Source organism: Sporobolomyces koalae, assembly GCF_050403365.1.
Source record: "Sporobolomyces koalae JCM15063 DNA, S_koalae_JCM15063T_v1_ctg17, whole genome shotgun sequence".
Taxonomy (NCBI): domain Eukaryota; kingdom Fungi; phylum Basidiomycota; class Microbotryomycetes; order Sporidiobolales; family Sporidiobolaceae; genus Sporobolomyces; species Sporobolomyces koalae.
In genome coordinates, this window is record NW_027481754.1 from 115,275 (window position 1) to 136,629 (window position 21,355).

Sequence of the window (21,355 nt, forward strand, 5' to 3'; positions counted from 1 at the left end):
AAGCTTGCCGAAGATGCCGGGCTTTCTCCCATCTCTGCTCACCCTGAGCCTACACAAGTAAACGGGCGTACTGACGTAGATGCTGTCTGATACGAGCCGGTCACTGGCGTTCGTATTTGCGTGTAGTGTTGACGTGACCTCTGGTTGAGATGAAGATGAATCGATGATGATGACGAAAGTTGAAAGACGGATCAATATTGTCGAGCGTCTGACTGCTCTATCACGCTATGGGGCAGGCTGAAGTACACAGTTCGCAGCCGGAATGGACGACGAAACAGTCGACGCGCGTCGATTCGACAAGTACTAATATTGTAGCCGCCACCCCGATCGACCAGTCTCAGCGCAACAACAACAAGTAGTCTTTCCATAATACCCATTCTATCGAGAATCTGGTTCTACAATATGAAACGTTTGACGATCCAAGCAGTCGCGATGCTTCCAACCGCGACAACGCTCGTGACGACGACGGCCATTTCGACCATCAATTCTCTCCACTCTTTCTTGACTTGTGGACCCACAGTCGATCCCGTATCGATCCCCTGAAAAAGAGCCAAGAGACAAAAGAGGTGAGCAAGTCGGAAGAGAAGAGCGGTTCAAAAAGAAAAGAAGGGCTTACAGCATCTTCACCTTCCTCGATCCCAAGTTTGTCGCCATGTTTCGTTTCGTCTCGCCACGCAAACACGGTACGTCTCTGCCCCAATTGCCACACGACCAACAGTTTGACGATCCACCTGAACAAATCTCTCCTCCGTTCTTCCCACCTCTTGCCTCTCATACCTCCATACGTCGAATATACGTGTCCAAACGTCAACAAACTCCATCCCAACAACCTCTCGATCTCGACTGTCGAATAGTCTTTCCAAGTTCCTCGGGGCAACGCGAGTTGGTTCGAGAGTTCAGGTCCGATACACAATCGACACAGTTCGAGATGATGTCCAATCGGTTTCCCTCTCGGAGGTCTCGCCGCGACCGCACTCAAGATCTTGTACTGTGGAGTCGAGAACGGATCGGAAGGAGGTGGACCCGAAGGGAAGATCGAGTACGCGAGGGAAGCGAACGAACTTTCAACCGTTTCGAACGTGCGACCGTAGTACCGAGTCAACAGTGCCGGTTCGATCCCGAGGTAGTACCCGACGTGTCGCCACGCGGTTTGGTACGCTGTTCGTTCACGTCGAGACATCGAGTACCCGTTCCGAGTCATGGACCATACGGGTCCGACTGCGAACGCTCCCAACACGGCGAGAAGATCTCTAACCTCTTTTTTAACCAAGATCAGCCTCTCCTGTTGACCTCTACAGTGTGAGAAGTGATTGGGTGACTGACGCTTGATTGATCGGAACTCCATCTGTAGCGACATTGTATCGGTTGAATCGGCCTTTGCCCTTGAGGATCCGTTGTCGAACTTGAGCGTGCAACAACCTAACTCGCATAGCACTCTTCCATCCCCGACCTGTACCGACCGTCATGTCTTCCATTGCCTATCTTGCTGATTTTCTCAGCTCTTGAGCTTTAGATGGGGAGGGAACATAAAAAGAGGACGTACATCGAGTACGAAGAGAGTCGTTTCGAGTAATCGTTTGTACGTGGCCTCTCTCGCATTGCTCGTCAAGTAGTTGGTTTCGTGCATGACTGCCGCGAGCTTTGGAGACGAAAAGCCTCCTGAAGAAAAAGGTTATCGAACGCGTTACGAAAAGAGAGAAGCGACGAGTGCTCTTCTCACCTGCTAGAGAAAAGTGCATGAGAGCGACAAAGATTTGTCCCGAGTACTTCCAGAAAATACGTTGGCCCTCTGCGAGGGTTGGTTCAGATCGAGTCGATTCAAACGCTCCAAGAGGGGTGAACCCAGAACCCTTGCCACCGTCACCGTTTCCAAGAGGAACTCCGGACACTGATTCCGGTGGTAATCGATTCATCTCGTCCCAGAATTGCATCACCGGATCGATATCTGATCCCGGATCGTCGACATGGAGATCGACATACTGTTTCACTACTTCGTACGCATCTCGACCTGTTGCAGGTCCGAGGAACCCGAGAACGTCGACGACTTGATCGGCCAGAGGATCGGATCGGTGGCGGAGAGGTTCAATCTCGGAAGGTTTGAGGCAATCTTGGTTGTACTGGGACACGAAATCCCATTTGCGAAGGAGTTGGTTCGGTTCGAGGTGTTCGAGCAGTGAAATGTCGGAGGGCAAGTGTTCGATCGAGTCGAGACGAGGGAGCGGGGAGGGCAACTCGCCGACATACAAGATTGGATTCGGTCGCAAGAGCGGCATGAGGGGGGTCCAAGGGCAGAGACGAAAGCAGAGCAGAAGCAACAGTCGAGGGAAGTGAACAGAGGTGGGGGTTGAACGTGAATATGGGAAATTCACCTCGCGATCGGGGGAATCGGTCGACGCAGGATTGTGCCTCGAGTAGGCCATGTTCGAGGGGGAAAGCAGAGCACACGCGCGTTTAACCTGGAGCGTGAATGAGTGTAGATCAAGTCCTCGAGTAGCTTAGCGAGAGTGCAGACGGAGAGCATCAGAGCAAGGTCACGCGCGAGGTGGGTCCGAATCGTTTCGCTCCACTCGAGCAAGTTGCGGCTAGGCGGATCATGGTATACTGTACAGTCGGTGGTGTCAGGTGAACAGCGAGAGTGAAAGCGGGTAGATGCGAGGTCGAAGAGAATGATCAAGTTGAGCGTGCGTTTGTCAACGTTGGCCCTTCCCACGTACCGATCACGATGCAGCAGCAAGCCGTAGTCGTCAACGGTGCGTCTCGACTGTACAGATGGGTCTCCTGCCAGCCTACTCACGCGTCGAGTGCGATCCAATAGTCGGACCCGAGCGCCAGAACGGCCGCAAGGCTCAGATCACCAACATCACCACCGCCAAGGTAACGCCCTCCCTTCCGAGTCTCCTCTATTGATCCTGTACCGGTTCCAGCTAACGCGTCTCTGTCGCGCGTGTCAGACGGTCGCTGATGTGATCCGAACCTGTTTGGGTAAGCGTTCACTTCAGTCTCGTCTCCTGTTACCCGCACTCGAGCTGATCCCCTCTGCAGGTCCGAGAGCCATGCTCAAGATGATCCTTGATCGTGAGTCGTTGAATCAGTCGATTGCCGAGCTGCACCGTGTGCTAACTTGCTTCATTCTCCATCTAGCCATGGGAGGCATCTTGTACGTCGACACAACTCGTTCGCAACGACTCTTGACATAGGCTGACTGTCAATCTCGCCGATCGCTGCAGGCTCACGAACGATGGCAATGCCATTCTGAGGGAAATCGAAGTCGCTCACCCTGCCGCCAAGAGCATGATTGAACTGTCCCGAACTCAGGACGAGGAAGTAGGAGACGGTACCACGAGTGTCATCATCCTCGGTAAGCTCTCTCGCTCTCTCGCGTGTTTCTCGTTCGATCGTCACCGCGCTAAACCCGTTTCCATCGCGTAGCGGGAGAGATTCTCGCCCAGGCGTTGCCTCACCTCGAACGCAACATTCACCCCGTCGTCATCATCTCGGCGTTCAAACGTGCTCTCGAAGAAGCACTCTTGATCATCGAACGCATCTCGGTCCCCGTCGACCCTTCGAACGAGAAGGAAATGCTCGCATTGATCAAGACTTCGATCGGAACCAAGTTCGTCTCGCGGTGGAGTGACATGATGTGCAAACTCGCCTTGCAGGCGATTCGGACCGTCGCGAAAGAAGAGAATGGCAAATCGACCGTCGACATCAAACGGTATGCCAAAGTCGAGAAAGTCCCAGGAGGAGAGATTGAAGACTCGCGCGTCCTCGATGGAGTCATGCTCAACAAGGATGTCACCCACCCCAAGATGCGTCGCAGGATTGAAAACCCTCGAGTGATCCTCCTCGATTGCCCGCTCGAGTACAAGAAGGGAGAGTCGCAAACCAACATTGAGATTCAGAAGGAAGCCGATTGGAACCGGATCCTCGAGATCGAGGAGGAACAGATCAAACACATGTGCGACCGCATCATCGAGTTCAAACCCGACATGGTCTTTACCGAGAAGGGAATCTCGGGTTTGTCTCTTCTCTCCTTTCACTCCGTGGGCGTACTTGGGTTCCTGACCCGTTTCCTCTACAACCAGATCTCGCGCAACACTACCTCGTCAAGGCCAACATTACTGCGATTCGTCGAGTGCGCAAATCGGACAACAACCGGATCGCGCGTGCGACAGGAGCCACGATCGTAAACCGAGTCGACGACTTGCGCGAGGTCGACGTTGGTACGAAATGTGGATTGTTCCACGTCGAGAAACTCGGAGACGAGTACTTTACGTTCTTGACGAAATGTCAAGATCCGAAAGCGTGTACCATCTTGTTGCGAGGTCCTTCGAAAGACATCTTGCACGAGATTGATCGCAATTTGGCCGATGCCATGGCCGTCGCTCGCAACGTCGTGTTTGATCCTCGACTCGCACCGGGAGGAGGTGCGACCGAAATGGCCATCTCGGTCGGACTCGCTCACAAAGCGAGGAGTATCGAAGGAGTTGAAGGGTGGCCCTTCCGAGCCGTCAGTGAAGCGATGGAAGTCATTCCGAGAACACTGGTACAAAACTGTGGAGGCAACGCGATCCGAGTCTTGACGAGTCTGAGGGTACACTCTCTCTCTATCTCTTATCTCGACACAATTCGGATGAAACTGACTCTCTATGTGGGGGTACATAGGCGAAACATGCTGCAGGTGAACATCAGTTCGGTGTCGACGGAGAAAACGGCAAAGTGGTCGACATGAAAGAGTACGGTCTGTACGAGAGTGCAGCAGTCAAAGTTCAAACGATCAAAACTGCGATCGAGGTCAGTTTCCGATCTTGGGCAAAATGTTCCACAACCCCTCGCAGCTTGGCTGATCTCTTGTTTCATTCGTGTAGTCTGCGTGCCTGTTGCTCCGAGTGGACGAGTGAGGAACCCTTCTCGCCCCCGAATCCCCGATGACAAACAGCGGTCTGACTGACGAATTTCTCCTGTACACAGTATCGTCTCTGCGAAACGACCACAAGGCGAGAACGGACCGGGTGTGCAAAGTACCGCACCTGGAGACGATGGAGAGGGAGGCATGATGCCCGAGATGTAAAAAGAACTGGCTCGACAAGCCCCCTTTCTTTGCCGTCCAAGACTACGAAAAAGCGAGTCGTTGTACTCGCACTCTGTGTAAAAAAAACCCATGTTATTCGCAACTCGAACTAGCACACATTTTGGATCTGGGCGCGCAGAATTTCTTGTCTTGATCCAGCCTAGCTCGGTAGGAGCCACGTATAACTGATTGACGGGAGAATTAGATGATGCTTACCTGACCATCCGACTGCGTCTCGACGGATCTCGGACATGCATCATTCTGTTCGGCTTTTCAACGCTCTCTCCAGCTTCGATCACGAGAATCTCGCACGAGCTTGACCATGACAAGAGCAAGTGCGACCTCGATCCCGTACGAGGTCCTGCTCAACATCTTCACGCATCTGATCGATCCGGAAGCGATTGAAACCGGTGATCAACCTTCGCTCAAGCACGCAACTCTCGTGTGTCGGACTTGGGTCAATCCTGCGCAATCGATCCTGTGGCAGTCTGGTGCGACATTGCAAGGGGATCGTGATGTCGAAAAGTTCGTCAGCACCGCCTCACGAAGAAGAGTCGGGCCGAAAGAAATCAGTCTCCATGGGTTGCGAGATGCGAAATCGTTACCAAAGTTGTGGGATAGTATCAAAGGAGTCGAATCACTTTATATTGTGGCACAGGGAGTGCCCATTTCCGCAGCCACTTTCGATCATCCAGCTCTTGCAGGCAAGGTCTTTATTCTCCCCCTCAGCTCATAGACTCTATAACCATTGTCTGACAAAAGCTATCTCCTCTCGAGAAGATCTCAAAAGTCTGACACTTTCGGCAAGCCTGACGCCATCCGACTCGTCATTGGTTCTCCCGTTCAAGTTGTCCCGGCTCAATCTTTCCGACATGGGACTCCAGACTCGACATCAGACCTCTTTCCTTGCTGCGATATCGCGATCCTCTATGAATACGATGAGATCCTTGGCGATCCTGTCCGTAGCGTCCGCCGCCCATGTCGCTGTCGCATCCGCCATGCTTCCTTTCGCGAACAATCTCCGACATTGTGGACTCGCGGTCGATCGTGACCACGACCTTTCCCCTTACATCAAAGTTATCGAAGCATGTCAATCCTTGCGGTCTTTCGAATGTTCGAGTTTGCCTCTACATATCCTACACGCTTTACCTGAAACGTTAAGAGGTCTCGCCACGATGGAAGAACGGGATTGGATCCCATACGAACAACTCAAAGTTGCTCTGACCACTCGGCTGAAACGGGTCGAACGATTGTATTTTTCGGTCGAGAGGAAATGGTTCGAATTGACGGAGATGGGCCAAGCAGTGATAGATGAAATGGACAGGAGGAACGGCAAGATACATTTCATTGACGATTATTGAAATGTAAACATGTTAGCAACCATGTGCATTTGATCGAACAAGTGCTTGTGAGAGCGAGGCAAGGATTGCGGCGGGTACATGTGGAGTGCACGCGCCTGTGAGCGGGACACCGACTGTCGTGAGGGCCGTTCTCTTTTCCTTATCCTTCTTTTTCGGACTCCGGCTCTCATTCCCTTGACACGAGCCCCCTCCTTAGTCTGATCCCTTGAGGATCTTCTCTCTCTCTTGTTCTCTTTCCTCATCCACTTTTACCCATCTCGCTTTAGGCCTTTACCGATGTTCACGTCCCCTGTTCTCCTACTCTTTGTGAGTCCGACTGCGGGTTGGAAGGACTTCGAAGCGGATCCCATTTTGCCCGACCCCAACCTTTCCGGAACGGCGACGTCAGCGTTCGGATCGAAAGATTCACCACGCCCCTCGGATCCACTTCGGAGTCCTACCAACCCGCAGTCGGACTCATAAAGAGTAGGAGAACAGGGGACGTGAACATCGGTAAAGGCCTAAAGCGAGATGGGTAAAAGTGGATGAGGAAAGAGGACAAGAGAGAGAGAAGATCCTCAAGGGATCAGACTAAGGAGGAGGCTCGTGTCAAGGGAATGAGAGCCGGAGTCCGAAAAAGAAGGATAAGGAAAAGAGAACGGCCTCCGCAACAGTCGGTGTCCCGCTCACAGCGCCTCAGAATTTGCGCGGCACGCTCACATCTGAGATCTCGTCGCTCCGCGGCCCAATGATTAACTTTCACGTTGGAACCATCGATGCTGACAGGTGGGGGACCCGATGTACTTGGAACAATGCAACGTCCGCACGGCCCTTCTTCGATTGATTCGGTTGGTGCTTTGTTCTCCGCTCCCTTTCGTTTAACTCCCTTTCTCATCACCCGACTTGGGTGCCCGCACACCCACATGGCTTCTTACTCGTAACAGAAAGACCTCCGGCACCCACAGCATTCTTCTCTTTCGTTGGATCACCGCCGTTTCGGTACACGTCAAAGCACGCTCCCATACTTTTCGCGGCGACAGCCTCCTTATCCACGACACCATGAGCGGACTCGAAGTATACGCCGTCACGAACAACGAAGTTCGTATGTGGCACAACGTGTGCAGGTACCTCGTCGCGGACCAAAGCCAGCTTTACGGCGTCTTGAACCCATAGGCCACACGAAATACAAATCTCCGAATACCATTTGAGTCGTCACGCATTGCTTCAACCCATCGCTCATCGTGATCATGGCAGCATATCACACCCAGTTGTACGGCAGAGGTCATGTTCGTCTTGATTAACGAGGTATTGCACCCTGCCATGATGACGGTGGGCGATGGGTTGGAGCAACGCGTGACGACTCAAATGGTATTCGAAGAATCTGTGTCGGTATGGCCTTTGAGAACAGCTCGCCGTAACGAAGGTCTTGGTGCGGGCAACCCGCCAGAGTTGACTCGTGCGGAAATCTGGGTTGAACCCGTCTCTGGGGTCATTTATTGGAATTGTACAACCAGCGAGCGGGTGTTTTTCTCTTTTCAGTCTTTGCAAACAGAAACAAGTCTCGGGGAACTGACGAGACAGAATTCAGATCATCAATGCGGAGGGGTTTGAGGGCACGGCTTCAGATAGTGGAAGGAAAGGAAGATCGATCGATCAAGGTCGACCAGTCTTGATGATACCCTGAGAGATTCCGACAAAGAAGCAGGAATCAATACTTTTGACGTTCCGAAACGAGAGCAGCGGAAAAACAACCTACAGCTCGAACGAGAACTTCGACCTTTCTCCTAATTCGTTCGTCCTTCATGTGACTCTGCAGACTCTTGGGGTCTTGTTGAGCCTGAGCCAAGATACTCTGGAACACTGGGTCTCCCATGATCTCTTGCACTTCCGGATCCCGCATCGCACGTGCGTACGTTTGTTCGTCCGTCTCGCCTTGACGAGACTCGGCATCGGCGAACGTGATCTTGCGCATCTGTTGGGTGATCTCGGTAGTGTGGGCTTGAGCCGTGTCCTTCTCAGCGGCCTACGCGTAACCCGAAAAAGAAAGCAGTCGCGAGAGTGAGAAAGCAGTTTGGATCGAGAAGCGAGAGGGGAGACGAGACGTACGAGCTCGATGGCAGCGAGTGCCTTGGTGAAATCCTTCATCGCGAACAGGACATGCGATTTGCGGATGTATCCCTTGACTAGAAAACTCGAACTCAAGAATGGTCAGTCTAGAACGCGCAATACAAATTGAGAGCTAGTTTACCAAATTCGGGTTTGACTTCGATCGCCTTGTCAGCGTCCTTGAGAGCTTCTGGCAACGCCAGGAGTTTCGTGTACGCGGCGGATCGGTTCGTGTACCCCCTCGGGTCTTCCGGGTTGCGCTTGATCGATTCCGAGTAGTGTTTGACCGATCCGGCAAAGTCTCCCGCCTTGAACAACTTGTTGCCCTGTTCCCGTTCGGCTTCGGCCTGAGCCGGGTCGATGTACGCGAGTCGTTCCTTCTCAACCTTGGCCTTTTCGGCCACCTTGAGCTTCTCGAGCACATCGGGAGTACGGTGTTCGGTCAAGGACTTTTGAAGGAATTTAATGCCGTTGTCGTAATCTTCGAGGCGGATGTAAGACGATCCGATGCGGCCGAGCGCTCTGCAAGGTGGAACAAGGTAGATTTGCTCGTGAGGACTGAACGCGATCGGGAACGCTTGTACAGAGACGGGGGTGCGCACTTTGCGATCAGCTTGAAGTCGGCGCGTTGGTCTCGACCTTCATCGACTGCCTTTTCGCACGTGTCGATTGCTTTCTTGTACTCGCCTTGCTCAAAGTAGACAGCTGTAACATTGGGGAAGAACCCAAGGCAGAGAGACAGAGCGCGGAGGGGGAGTCCAAGTCAGTGCATTGTTCTACCCCGCTTGACATCTGTCTGAGCAGAGTACGAGCCGCGATCGAGGGTGCAGCACGTACCGGCGAGGTTGTTCAGGTACGTCGGGTCCTGGAACTTGTCGTGCGCCTGGATGTACAGCTGCTCGGCTTGTTCAAACTGACGTTGCTTGTACGCGGCATTGCCTTGCTCTTTGAGCGCGATCGATTCTTGCTGTTCGGGCGAGATGGATGCCATGTTCTAAGATATTGTCGAGAAGTTCGAACTGGGAGAGGAATCAAGAGACCGCTGTCGACACCGCGCAGGCTATGCAAATAGAAGTTGATCGAAGCGAGTCGAAGTTCTCGCGGCAGAATTTGGATTGACTGCACTAGTGTACATCTGAAGCATTCGTATGCTCAATCTATTTAACAGACCTGCTCTCGGAGAAAAGTGACGTTGAATCGATGCTGTCGCTCGACTCGACGTCGAGTGCCACCACTCTTTCTCTCCTCACATTTAAAACACCTGTACTCAACACTCGACATGGCTGGATCAATCACCGACTGGGACTCCAAGGTCAGCTACTCGTCCTCTCCGCACGCGGTGTTGTGCGCGCCTTCGCCGTGCCCTCCGTCGACTCCTCCGGTCGATCCCTCGCCACCAGCCCTCCCATCCGGCCTCCCCGTGCTCGAAATATGGCTGACGTAGCCCTCGTGACAGGTTGTCATTGGACACAAGGCACGAGCGCCTACCGTTGCCAAGACGGATGCTCAGATCAACGCTGCTCGACGAGCAGGTGGAGTGGTCGACACGGACCGCAAGTGTGAGTTTACAGTCCCTTGATTACAGCGTCTGCGTTTGGAGTATACGGATCGAGTTGGCAGTCAGAAGTCACGTTCGGAAATGTGCGATCGATGAGGTCAGACGACCTCCATCGAGTCTGGGGTCATCGATCGTCAACACAACCTGGTCCTATCCAAGGACCATTCGAACGCGGGATTCTTGACATGATGCACAGTCCGATCAACACAGAAGCTGACTCTTGTCTGTCTTGCTGTCGATTCGTGTTTTGCAGCTACCGGTAACAAGGCGTTCTCGGGACCGGACCACGCCAAGATTGCCAAACTCGACCGCGAGAACGAGGTCGCACCGCCACCGACCGTCTCGCTCGAACTTGGCAAAGTGATTCAGAAGGCGAGGCAGTCGTACGTCAACTCGGCAGGCGAGAACAAGCCGCTCTCGCAGGGCGACCTCGCGCAGATGCTCAACGTCAAGTCTACCATTGTGCAAGAATGTAGGTTGACATTGAAAACTCGCAGAATCGCATGCAAGAAACGAGAAAGCTGACGCAGTCGTTTCTGTTTGGAAACAGACGAGAACATGAAGGCTAAACCCGACCCGGCAGTGTTGGGCAAGATGGAGCGCATCTTGAAGGTCAAGCTTAGGGGTAACAACCTCGGCCAACCTTTGGGAGGACCGAAGAAGAAGTAAAAAGAGTCTCTGAGTTCATTAGAGCATCTCAGGGAGTGGCCCTACGACCTTTTTTTCACGCGGTTCCGACGCATGACCAGTACATAATTCCGAACCTTCAGTGCCTCTTCATTTTACTACCTCTCGAATCCGCAATACAATCTCGATGCCTCGAAGCATCACAATCTAATTCCTATCTCTGGTTGTCCATCTCGCGACTCGCACACGTCCTGTATGCAGATCATATTGAGTGAAAGAAGAAATGTCAGGAATAAAGTTGACTAGAGCGGGCGACGTGAACGCGCTTTGTCAGTTTCTCCCCACAACTCGCTCTCGGTTCTCATCACCAACATCACCCATGAATCCGGCGCTTCGCAGTCCCATTGCAGCATTCTCGACAACAACGACGAGTCCGTACCCTGATCCTGCCGTTCCCGACCGAACGCGTCGTAATGTTGCACCTTTGAACCCATCTCGTGCGAGTATCTCTCAAGACGACTACACGACTTGGGACCCTCTCGAATCTTCACACTCAGTAGCAGTCGGATCGTACTCTTTGCCCGCCTACGACGATCCCACTTTGCACGGATTCGAAAGTCCTCGAAAGGATCGAGCACTACGAAGAGGATCTTACTCTTCATCGATTCGACCTGAACGAGTCAGGAGGAAGGACAGTTTGGGAGTGTTTCAAGAGAGCGATTACGATCGAGTGTACGAACGACACGATGTTCAAGGATCAGACTACAAGGGGCAACATGTGAACAACCATGATTCGGATTCACAGCAAGACGACGAAGACGATTTGGACGTGTTTGGGACCGATGAAACAAGACTTTCGGGAGAAGCCGACGACGAACTCTCGAGTACGGTTGAACGCGATCCTGCATTCGAATCGAGGTCGATCAGGAAGAGTAGGTTCGAGAGGTTGACCGTACAGGAACTGTCGTGGATGGCAGTCAGTCTCGTGTGCGTGATGGGATTGACGGTTGGTGCTATTGTCGTCACGATCGTCGGGTGAAAGGAAGAGTGCGAGCATTCGGAGCAGTCGTTGGGACGCGACATTGTTCGATCAAAGGGTACACCAAGACTGCCCGTGGGGAATTGGACTTCTCAAGTACGTGAGTCGGATGCAAATCACCTGCTGGCTGGAGACTGATTCGATCCGTCTTGCAGCCGATCCCTGAAAGGTGACCAAACACGACCATCGGAGACAACGGTCACTTGAGAACGGAGCCGTGTCACAACCCAAGGCTGCACCGTTGGATTCCAAAACGAATACAGAATCTGTTGTCGACACGGAAGTTCGACTCTCCCATCTTGTACTTCGAACACACAGCAGGGAACGAGACCGAGATCAAGCTCAGGATTTACACGAGCCTCTTGCCCACGCTTTGCTCTGTGAACTGGATCATGTAGTCAGAGAGAGAATCGCTTTTTAGACGCTCGACAACCCGCCACGGTTAGTGTTGCAGCGGGCGGGAATCGTATCATGTTTACTGGTCGACGCGGTTTCCTCTTGAACAATCCATGTCGATCTCGCACAGTATCAGTCAATACATGATTGCAAGGGCGACTCAAGCTCGCCTGTGACTCAGAGACTGCAGTATGGGATGCGCGCCAGAAGACGGAAATCGAATACTGTACAATATTGTATTTTTCCTACCAAGTGGCATTACAAATGCAATGCTTGACAAATGCGTTGCGAATTCGCTGGTTGAACGGTTCCTCACACGTCACGACTTTGCCCTACACCTCTCGACACGCAGGGGCCAACTTGACAGATCACAGGTTCGCTTCTAGTGCAAAGCCCGACGGACTGGATCTGTCTTGCTCTTCCACGCGACTCGAACTGTCGTGAACCCGGCCGGACAATCTCCTCTCTCGACTCGTTGCGTGACGGTACTCGGAATCCAAGGTCAGTGGACAGCATCTATTGCGCTGCATGAAACTACCGGCTAGTCGCAGGCGCGCACGAGGCGTGGCCGCGCGATGCGATGCAGGGCGGGGAGCGACAACCGACTCGCGACCGGCTCCTGGATACCTGGCAGCACCGGCTTACTCGCAGCTGTAGATCCCGGAGGTCCAAGCCATTGCGCTGGTCGCGAGACTCGGACAGACGAGGCTCGTGGCGACAGGGCTTTCGCAGGAGACGATCCAGCCAGATACGTGGTGTCGGCACCCGAAGCGCTACGAGGACAGGAGGACAGAACGCTGATCAGCGCAAAGAACGTACTGGCGGTGTTGCTGTTCAAGCATTAGGGACCGAATCCCCACGGGAGCGGCGGACTGACCCCGGTCCAACTTCCTCCTCGATTCAGGACCTCTGTTGACTGACGCACGCACCTTCGCTGGACTCTTGCACAGATGCTGCCGTGGAATCCTCCGTCGTCGTTCTCGCTGAGTCATCAGTCTCAGGGCAGTGAGCCTCCCCGATACGGCAACTACTCGAACGAGCAACCTCCGCCGTTCCACCAGCAACAACCGCAACAACATCAGCCACAACAACAGCACTTCCAACAGCAGCAGCAACAGCAACAGCAGCAGAACCTACAGCAGGGTCAGGCTCCATCCGCGTATCCACCCATGACTCTCGCTTCGACCTTGCACTTCCTGCAGTCCGAGCATCGGCGGTACGCGCGGGACCGCAACGAGTGGGAGATTGAGCGAGCCGAAATGCGTGCTCGTATCGCTCTCCTCGAGGGAGAGAAACGTGGGAACGAAGGCGCGCTCAAAAGTTTGGCCCGAAGATGCAAGATGCTCGAGATGGCGCTCCGAGGCGAGCGATCCAAATTCTTGTCGACCACGAACGCGCTCGCTTCGAATGCGTCTCCTTCGGCGAGTGGAACTGCCTCGCCCATTCCCGGAGGATCCGTCTCGATCGCGCCTGGAACTCCGAGTCTCAATGGCCCAGTCCCCAATGCTGCTTCGATCAAATTGCCCTCGGAGAAGGACAAGGATTTGATTTCGGCCATCGCACCGGCGAAACTTGCGAGCCTGCAGAAAGAAACCGCAGACGTTAAATCTGCCGCAATGGCGCCTTCGACCTCCTCGCCCGGAGTTGTGGCGAACGCAACTGCGCCAACACAGAATGCTCAACCTTCGACTTCCAACCCTGCAGCGACCAATGGAGTCACGGCTGGCACTGGAACCTGGGGCTTGACAATGGGAGGCACCTTGGGCGGACGAGACCCTCGAGGGAAAGCGAGAAGTCGAGACTATCTGAAGCAGTAAGTCTTTCCGCATGCACTCATGTGGATGAACGGCAACACTGACTATCTCACGACTTCTCAGGTGCCTCCAAGAGATTACCTACTTGACCTCGTCGACAACGTTGAACCCACTTTCGACGACGTCTTATGCTGCTCCTCAAATTCCGCGGCCGAGGAAAACGCTGCCTGACCATGTCCCTCCTCCATCAGTCCCGCAACCTCCCACCACCACTGCCACGTCGAATGCGCCCGAGCCTGCACCATCCACCGCTGCGAACAACACGAAAATCCCCGGTATGATCAATTTGGCTGCTCTCGGCGGAGCGGGACCCCTTGTCAACAACAATACCAACAAGGCGAACACTACCTCGACCACTGATGCAAACGAACCGAAACCTGTCGAAGACAGCTCGGCTCCGACCTCGATCCCGCTCGCGACTTCGAACGGTCCTACCGATGCTTCCGCATTCGTTGCTGCTCCTCCCACGCTTCCCTCGGCATCAGTCTCAGCCTCGTTTGACTCGATCAAAGATGCCCTCACAGCGTGGGGTGCCCAGATCGCACCGTTCTCAGAACCGCAACCGGAGCAAATCCCGCCTGTCGTATGCTACCCTTCGCCCTCACGGGCCGATGACGCTACTACGACCTCCGATGCCCCTTCTTCTTCACTCGAGTCGTCGAATCCCCAACAACCAGACTCTGCCAAAGTTAAAGCCACAGAGTCGGCCCAGGAGGAAGCCGAAGCGGAATCACCGTCTTCCTCTCTCGCGATCGGAAGTCTGAGAACTCTCTCGGACCATGTCGAGGAACAAGCAGTCGCGGACAGTCCGCAGGTTGAAAAAGTCCCATCGATGCTCTCGGACGAAGCCAGCGAGTCCTCCCAGGCTCCAGAACGGCAAGACTCATTGGAAAAGTCAGAGGTAAGTTCTCCCAAATCGAGGAGAGAAAATCGTATGAGGAATTGCGACGAGCATTGAACTGATCGAGCCGGTTTTTGCCTCACGAACAACACTCTTCACTCTACGCTGTTGCTGCTTTCTTTGCAATTTCGCTCGCTCGCCATTTCGTCTCCGTTCCCCCACCCTTTCATCACTTGCGTCTGTAGGATCGCTCTAGCTCGCCAAGCAAAGAACCGATACAGCCGCAAACCACGCAAGCTAAACCGGAGGAATCTACCGAGACGAACACGACCAGCGAATCTCAATGAGATTCGTTGGCCGGGAACGAGAATGAGGATAGAAGATGAGAAGAAGAAGCAGGCGTCAGCAAGAAAAGGTGATCATGGCGATTTACCAACCCGAGTCGGAGGGAAGCGGTGAAGAGATGAGTTGCGGAGTGCAGGACGGAGAGGATACCCAGCAGGAAGAAACAGTCGAGACGAGGCGGATGCGCAAGAGCAAGAGCAAGAGCAAGAGATCCAAGTCTGGAACTGGCAGGCACGAGCGATCGAAGTGGACAGAGGAAGAAAAGCAGGCTTCTTTCGGCAAGACCGGCAGGAAAAAGCTACCTCATCCAGACCCGACCTCGCTCAAAGTGGTCAACGTCATTCACAAGCAATTGGTGGCAGTCAATTTCCAGAATGTGCTCGTCAAACTGGACGTTTCGGCAACCGGAGAATACGTGCGACGACTTGCAATCGACGAAAATAGTGACGGCACTCGCGACGCGCAAACCAATGCACTTGCGATTCATCCAACACTACCTATTCTCGCTACCGCTCACGAAGATCGCTTCATCCGGATTTTCGATCTTTCGTCAAATCTGGAGGCGCCAACTGTGTCGACACTTGCGCATCTTGACGGAGTCACCTCGTTGTCATTTGCACCTACGTCCGTGCCCAACCTGATCGGAGCTGTTCTTACGCTCGCGTGTGGGTCGTGCGATGCTTCGTTACGCCTTTGGAGCGTATCGTTCTCGCCTGACAGCACCCTGGTCGCCAAGTGCCGACAAGAGATGTCCTCGCATCGCTCAAAACCGTCTGAAGGACTTCTTGGGAGTAGCCTTCTCGGACAATGGTCAACAGGTCGTCCCTGCCGGGATAGGTGGAAGTGTTCGCGTTTGGGGTACGCAGAACCAGTCACCTTGGCCCATTCCCGCTTCCTCTCACCTTGATTCCCACTCGATATGCCTTCCTCGCCTTGGAAAACCTGTGCTCGCGACTTATTTCTTCGACCTCCTCTTGCCCTTTCACATTCGTTCCTCCTCTAGACAAAAGACATACCCATTCTATATTTGTTGTCCCTCGCTATGCCTTCGGACGTCTGCCCCTGCGTTCTTCCCTTCGTCCTCCTCGTTTCACGATACCCACTCTCTATGCAAAAAGAATCCAAATTTCGTGCACTCTGTCCTGGAAACATCTCGACTTGTGGATAATCTCGCTTGAAACTCTTTGCAGTGACGACTCGAGATTGTTTCCGACAATTTCACGACATGACTCGATCAAGGACATGCTTGACAATTTCAAGATCTCGGCTTTCGTCCGTCATCCAATTCGATACTGCGATACGAACAGCCGACCTTCCCCTCCATGTCGTGCCCGTGACGAAGATCTCTCTCGTTTCGTTCAACGCTCGAAGAAAAGTTGCTGCTGGATCCGGGTTCGTCGAAGTGACTTGTCTGTACTTGACGGGGGCGCTTTCCGAAGGTGCGAATAGGACAATGTTGGACACCTTGAAGCCCTCTAGAGGAACTGTGCTTGTTGCTTGGACGGGTTCTGGAGTGAGGACGTCGTAGTGAGGGTGTGATCGAAGAAAAGAGTCGACTTGTCTCGCAAACGAAATGTTGCGGTACACGAGCGAACGGTATCCTTCGAATCCGAGCGAGAGCAGCGAGGCGTACAGAGGCAAAGCTCGGCTGGACCAAGGTTACGATATTGCGCTCGAAGTTTCAGTTTCTCCTGCAACTTCTTCCTTTCCTTCGCATCCAGACTATCCATGGAATGAGAACTCACAAACGACGAGAATTCTCAATGTTGAGAAACAGTGGACTCGGCAGGTGACGAGTTTCGTCGAGTAGCGGGAAAGGAGACTCCGCTGCAGCGGTGGTTGACAAGGACGACAAGTATGCAGGCAGCACGGATCCAGGACCAGTGAGCTCGTAGAGACTGGTGGAATTGTTCGACGAGGATATTTGTCGTCTCCGCGAGAAGAAGAGTCCGCAATCGTACGGGACATTGAGCCATTTGTGGGCGTCACTGCAAAGAGAGTCACTCAGAGCGAGATGCGGCGCATACTGCTCAAAATCGGGATGCAGGACAGCGAAGGCACCAAAAGCTGCGTCGCAATGCAACCAGGCCTCGTACTTGTCACACAGAGCTCGAACCGCTGGGGTATCTGTCGCGATCGCTCTAAAGGCGAGGATGATCGCCCGTTAGCATGGCACTTTGGTTGATCGAACGAGAAAGAAAGAACTGCCCAGTATTGACCTCGCCGAAACTGGTCGCCACAATGCTGCCTCGGCCTTTTTCGTGATTCGACTTTAATCGCGTCTCGAGCTCGTCCAAGTCAAAGCAGCAGAGCTGCCCACGTTCTTCCGCTGCTGCGTTGCCTACCGAGTAGACGTTGGCACGGCCCAGCCCAGCGAGCGACGCAGCCTTGCGAATGCTAGCGTGAGCGTCGACCACGAAAACATCGACATCGACTCCTCCAAGCCCATCTTCCGGAACCGACCATCCCTTAATTCCCTGTCTCGCTTTCACTGAAGCGACTGTAAAGTTGCGTCCGAGGGCGAGGCCGAGAAAGTTGGACGAAGTTGCTCCGGTCGTCAAGGTATTCTGGGTAAAGACTTCTTTCGGCAGCGAGAGCAGCTGTAGGAGATAGTGGAGAGTGAGAGCTTCGAGTGCGGTCGAGATGGTCGCTTCCTATAGAGACAGCCGCGAGTCAGATGAAGAGAGTTGCCTCGGGTCTGTGCGCGATCAGACAGACACTCACTGGCCAGTGAACTTGCACGCAACTGTCGAAAGACGAGTTGAGAATCTCTGCGAGCTGGGATGCCGGCGTGACTCCACCAATGATCAAGCCGAAACAACGAGGACCCGCTTGAGCAGGAAAGAGTGCAGGAGAAATTGTGCTGATCAAGTGTGTTGTTGTTTCTGCGAAGAGCTGATCAATGCTTGAATCATCTCGTGAGTACCTGCTTCAAAGACGCGGGACAGACCCTGCAGGCCCACGCCGGTTTGCGGGAGTTCCTTGGGCAGTTTGCGCAGAGCGGTTTCGATTGCCTCTGCCGTTGCCGTGACCGGTAGCTCTGGCAGCGTCCGAGTCCGCTCCGCGACGAGTTCGTTCACTCGTACTAGCTGTGCCTCGAAAGTTGCAGAGTCTGCGCATGATCGAGCGACAATCAGTGATTGGGATGCTGGGGCGCCACGTGGTCGCGAGATGCCACTTGCCATACGAAGCTGCTTCCTGAGGCGGGTACATCGGCGCAATCAGCGTCATACTCTTCCAACTCGTTTGCTGCTATGCAATGCGGTCCGGAGGAGCAAGAAGGAGAAAAAGATCTGCAACGGACCAACCCCGGCCCGACGGCAGCGGGAACGTGCCGTGCCCTACGGCTTACGAATACCTGTCCGACAATCAAAGAGCGCATGTAATTTGAGCCAGCGCAACACTTCTGCTCGGACCGCCTCTCAAACCATGCCAGTCGCGATGAAACTGTCGCTCTCGTTTCAGCAGATCTATGGTCTTCACCTGCCTCGACCGCGTCCTCCGCCCCTTCCACCTCCCCGACCTCCGCCACCTCGTCCACCACCTCGTCCTCCACCACCTCGTCCTCCACCACCTCTTCCACCCGACGATCGTCCTCGGCTACTGTCGCGGCCACCTCGTTCCTCTCGCTCTTCACCATAGCTGTGCTTGTCCCCCTTCTTTCCACTCTTCTTTTCGGCCTCTTCTGCCTGCTTCTTCATCTTCTTCGTGAGCGGTCGCTCGGCACGCAGACCTGCCGGCATCCTCTCGCCGCGCCTCTCCGACTCGCTGAACCGCTTGAACTGCGACTGCTTGAACGACGCAGGTCCATTGCCGCGACGAGGCTGGGGCTTCTTGGGTCGCGGAGGCTCTTCCTCGAGCAGGTGAGCTTGTTCAATCGGGATGGGCTCCGTGTCGGAATCGTCCTCGTCGTCCCATTCTTCGTCAAAGTCGGCTTCCTCCTCTTCTTCGTCAGATTCGCCGGCCGAAGAATCGGGTGCGCGACCGTCTGCATCGAGCTCGTCCTCGTCGCCTTCTTCGTCGTCCTCGTCCTGAGAATCTTCGTCGACTTCTTCGTCGCTTGGCACCGGCAAGCCGTGTTCCTTGTCGTAGTCAAACTCGATGTCGGAATCGATCTTGTTGTCCTCGTCGACCTCCTCCTCGTCATCGTCGTCGCCTTCGACCGCGGTACCGTTCTTCTTGGCGGCTTTCTTGGCAGCGACGTTCGCTTCCTGCTGGGCGCGGCGTTCGGCTGCAAGTTTTCGTCGGGCGGCGTGTACTTTGGCGAGTTCGGAAGCTTCCCGATTCGTCTTGTGGACTGCCAGAGGTCCGCAAAGGATGAGGTCAGTATTTCCTGACGGTGATGTCAAGGTTCGGGTGACTACCAGCGACGTACCGATCTCGTGGAACAAGATTTCTCCCTCTCCGACACCCTCCTCGATTTTGACCAAACCCATTTCCATCCTCGGTCCGAGTTCGACGAGTCGCACTGCTCGCTTGTCTCCTCGAACGCCCTTTCCTCGGTTCCCACGACCGACATAGTCTCCTGCGAGTCGCACCTTGCCCTTCTTCTCGTCCGCTTCCGAATCGGATCCAGCCGAACTGCCTCCCGCATCACTCATGTCTGACATTTCCGAATCCGACGTAACGAATCCCATCGCTTCCTGTCGCAGGATGTAGTCCGAGATGTCGCTAGCTTTCGAAAGATCGAGGATCCCCTTGGCTTTGCCCGACGCTTTCTTCGAGGGTACCGGTCGCATCCGGACGATCTCTTTCTCCTCCGCTTCGGGATCGGACGCTTCCGACTCGCTCGTGCCAACGTCTTGTAGCCGTCGCTTGAGCGGGATCGCCTTGTTGTTCGTCGAACCGGCGATCAGTTTTCGGATCGGTTTCGACACACCGACCGGTCGAACCGAGATCAAGAAGTGGCGGAAATCGATCGTGTGCGTCGTCGCGTTGTACGAGAGCAAAACCACTCGACGAGCGGATGAGAGCGCCATCTAGAGATAGAGGTAGTACACGAGGTCAGGCTTGGCTTGTAAGCGGTGACAAGCAGCAAACACGTACGGTCTGAACATGAATCGGAGGGAAGAGGTTCTGGAAGACGGTTGTCATGAGTTTGAGCTGCTTGTCTTCTCCTCCGAAACCCGAAAGGATGAGCTGTTTCACCGTACAACGGTGTTTCTTGTCAGCTCGTCAAAACACGACGGATGACAACGTGGGTGGCTCACGAGGGGAGCTTCGGCAAACTCTCGACCGACACTTCTCGGTCGCCTCGCCATCCTCAAGATGTCGCTCGCGAGCGAGTAGCGCAAGATCTTGAAGTTGAGAGTCGGACCTCGAGGGAGACGGATCAGCCTCAGGTTGACCGTCGTTGTGCCTTCGATCAGCGAGCGCTCGTGTTCGTCGTTGATCTGCTTCGCAGTCTTGCCTGCACTGTTTGTTCCAGTACTCGGAATCGAGATGGACGAGGTCGAAGGTTGAGAGAACACCATGAGATGGGTCACGCCGAGAGGCCCGGACATGGACACATAGTCACGGATTCGGTTCGATTTCCGCTCCTACACAGTCGAGTAATCGAGAGAATGGAACGATCAGGGAGTCGAGATGGGAGAGCAGTCAGCCGGTGCATCGGGAAAAGATGAAACCTGAGCAAACTCGGCAAAGGGTTGCAGCGAGACTCACCCTGAGACGAGTACCCGTATTGGGCTCCAAGACCCGTCGAACATCCTTGGTCAACTGAGCGACCGAGTTGCCGACCGTGCCGCTTTTGACAACGAAAGATTTGGGAACTTTCGAAGTTGAACTATCTTGCTGGGCGTTCTGCGCCGGTTTGAGATGCGTGCGTGTCTTTTTGCGTTTCGATCCTTTGCGAGGCATCTTTGTAGTCGACCTGGTCCGTCGGTATCGATGCGGGTGAGAGGAGAGAAGTTTCTCGAGTGGAGGGGAGGTTTCGTAATTTGCATGCAGTCATGTTGCAGCCTTACTGCATGTCCAATCTAAAGTCTTGTTAGACTTTTTCTCGCCTCTCTCTCTCTCTCTCTCTCTCTCTCTCTCCCTGCATGGTTCCTGGCGCATTGCCTTCCAGAACGCGTCCAGTGCAAAAGACTGAAAAAGCTCTTGCGAGACTCGCTCAGACTCTTCTGCCTAGCTGAGCTTCTCGCGCACGTCCCGGAAAGGCTGCAAAGAATCAAAATCAACATGGTACATTACAGAATGCAGGTTGGCAGGACTCAGAA

At 54.1% G+C, this 21,355-nt stretch overlaps 8 protein-coding genes across 8 annotated transcripts; 5 read left to right on the plus strand and 3 right to left on the minus strand.

Annotated features, from left to right (window-relative positions):
• Positions 1 to 395: 395 nt before the first annotated feature.
• On the minus strand, positions 396 to 2,273 carry JCM15063_000996 (oxygenase MpaB family protein; the record flags this gene model as incomplete). The annotated part of the gene is made up of 5 exons (XM_076678797.1): positions 396 to 539; positions 617 to 1,250; positions 1,324 to 1,478; positions 1,544 to 1,659; positions 1,721 to 2,273. The coding sequence occupies 5 exons, from the start codon at positions 2,271 to 2,273 to the stop codon at positions 396 to 398; spliced, it is 1,602 nt and encodes a 533-aa protein (XP_076534035.1).
• Positions 2,274 to 2,722: 449 nt separating this feature from the next.
• CCT3 (chaperonin-containing T-complex subunit CCT3) lies at positions 2,723 to 5,071 on the plus strand (the record flags this gene model as incomplete). The annotated part of the gene is made up of 11 exons (XM_076678798.1): positions 2,723 to 2,750; positions 2,816 to 2,874; positions 2,952 to 2,982; positions 3,043 to 3,075; positions 3,142 to 3,157; positions 3,228 to 3,358; positions 3,430 to 4,017; positions 4,086 to 4,594; positions 4,666 to 4,794; positions 4,869 to 4,897; positions 4,972 to 5,071. The coding sequence occupies 11 exons, from the start codon at positions 2,723 to 2,725 to the stop codon at positions 5,069 to 5,071; spliced, it is 1,653 nt and encodes a 550-aa protein (XP_076534036.1).
• Positions 5,072 to 5,393: 322 nt separating this feature from the next.
• Positions 5,394 to 5,807, plus strand: JCM15063_000998 (F-box protein; the record flags this gene model as incomplete). Its single annotated transcript, XM_076678799.1, has 1 exon — positions 5,394 to 5,807. One exon carries the CDS (start codon positions 5,394 to 5,396, stop codon positions 5,805 to 5,807), a length of 414 nt encoding a protein of 137 aa, XP_076534037.1.
• Positions 5,808 to 8,064: 2,257 nt separating this feature from the next.
• On the minus strand, positions 8,065 to 9,508 carry STI1 (Hsp90 cochaperone STI1; the record flags this gene model as incomplete). The annotated part of the gene is made up of 6 exons (XM_076678800.1): positions 8,065 to 8,091; positions 8,168 to 8,434; positions 8,518 to 8,594; positions 8,660 to 9,039; positions 9,120 to 9,222; positions 9,355 to 9,508. The coding sequence occupies 6 exons, from the start codon at positions 9,506 to 9,508 to the stop codon at positions 8,065 to 8,067; spliced, it is 1,008 nt and encodes a 335-aa protein (XP_076534038.1).
• A 288-nt stretch (positions 9,509 to 9,796) lies between these two features.
• MBF1 (multiprotein-bridging factor 1) lies at positions 9,797 to 10,744 on the plus strand (the record flags this gene model as incomplete). Its single annotated transcript, XM_076678801.1, has 4 exons — positions 9,797 to 9,829; positions 9,974 to 10,076; positions 10,329 to 10,547; positions 10,626 to 10,744. 4 exons carry the CDS (start codon positions 9,797 to 9,799, stop codon positions 10,742 to 10,744), a joined length of 474 nt encoding a protein of 157 aa, XP_076534039.1.
• A 337-nt stretch (positions 10,745 to 11,081) lies between these two features.
• Positions 11,082 to 11,741, plus strand: JCM15063_001001 (uncharacterized protein; the record flags this gene model as incomplete). The annotated part of the gene is made up of 1 exon (XM_076678802.1): positions 11,082 to 11,741. The coding sequence occupies one exon, from the start codon at positions 11,082 to 11,084 to the stop codon at positions 11,739 to 11,741; it is 660 nt and encodes a 219-aa protein (XP_076534040.1).
• A 1,346-nt stretch (positions 11,742 to 13,087) lies between these two features.
• JCM15063_001002 (uncharacterized protein) lies at positions 13,088 to 15,914 on the plus strand (the record flags this gene model as incomplete). The annotated part of the gene is made up of 4 exons (XM_076678803.1): positions 13,088 to 13,950; positions 14,015 to 14,852; positions 15,172 to 15,786; positions 15,858 to 15,914. 4 exons carry the CDS (start codon positions 13,088 to 13,090, stop codon positions 15,912 to 15,914), a joined length of 2,373 nt encoding a protein of 790 aa, XP_076534041.1.
• A 441-nt stretch (positions 15,915 to 16,355) lies between these two features.
• Positions 16,356 to 20,996, minus strand: JCM15063_001003 (uncharacterized protein; the record flags this gene model as incomplete). Its single annotated transcript, XM_076678804.1, has 10 exons — positions 16,356 to 16,785; positions 16,883 to 17,278; positions 17,343 to 17,791; positions 17,862 to 18,022; positions 18,088 to 18,335; positions 18,621 to 19,434; positions 19,513 to 20,116; positions 20,184 to 20,276; positions 20,348 to 20,677; positions 20,802 to 20,996. The coding sequence occupies 10 exons, from the start codon at positions 20,994 to 20,996 to the stop codon at positions 16,356 to 16,358; spliced, it is 3,720 nt and encodes a 1,239-aa protein (XP_076534042.1).
• Between the last annotated feature and the right edge of the window lie 359 nt (positions 20,997 to 21,355).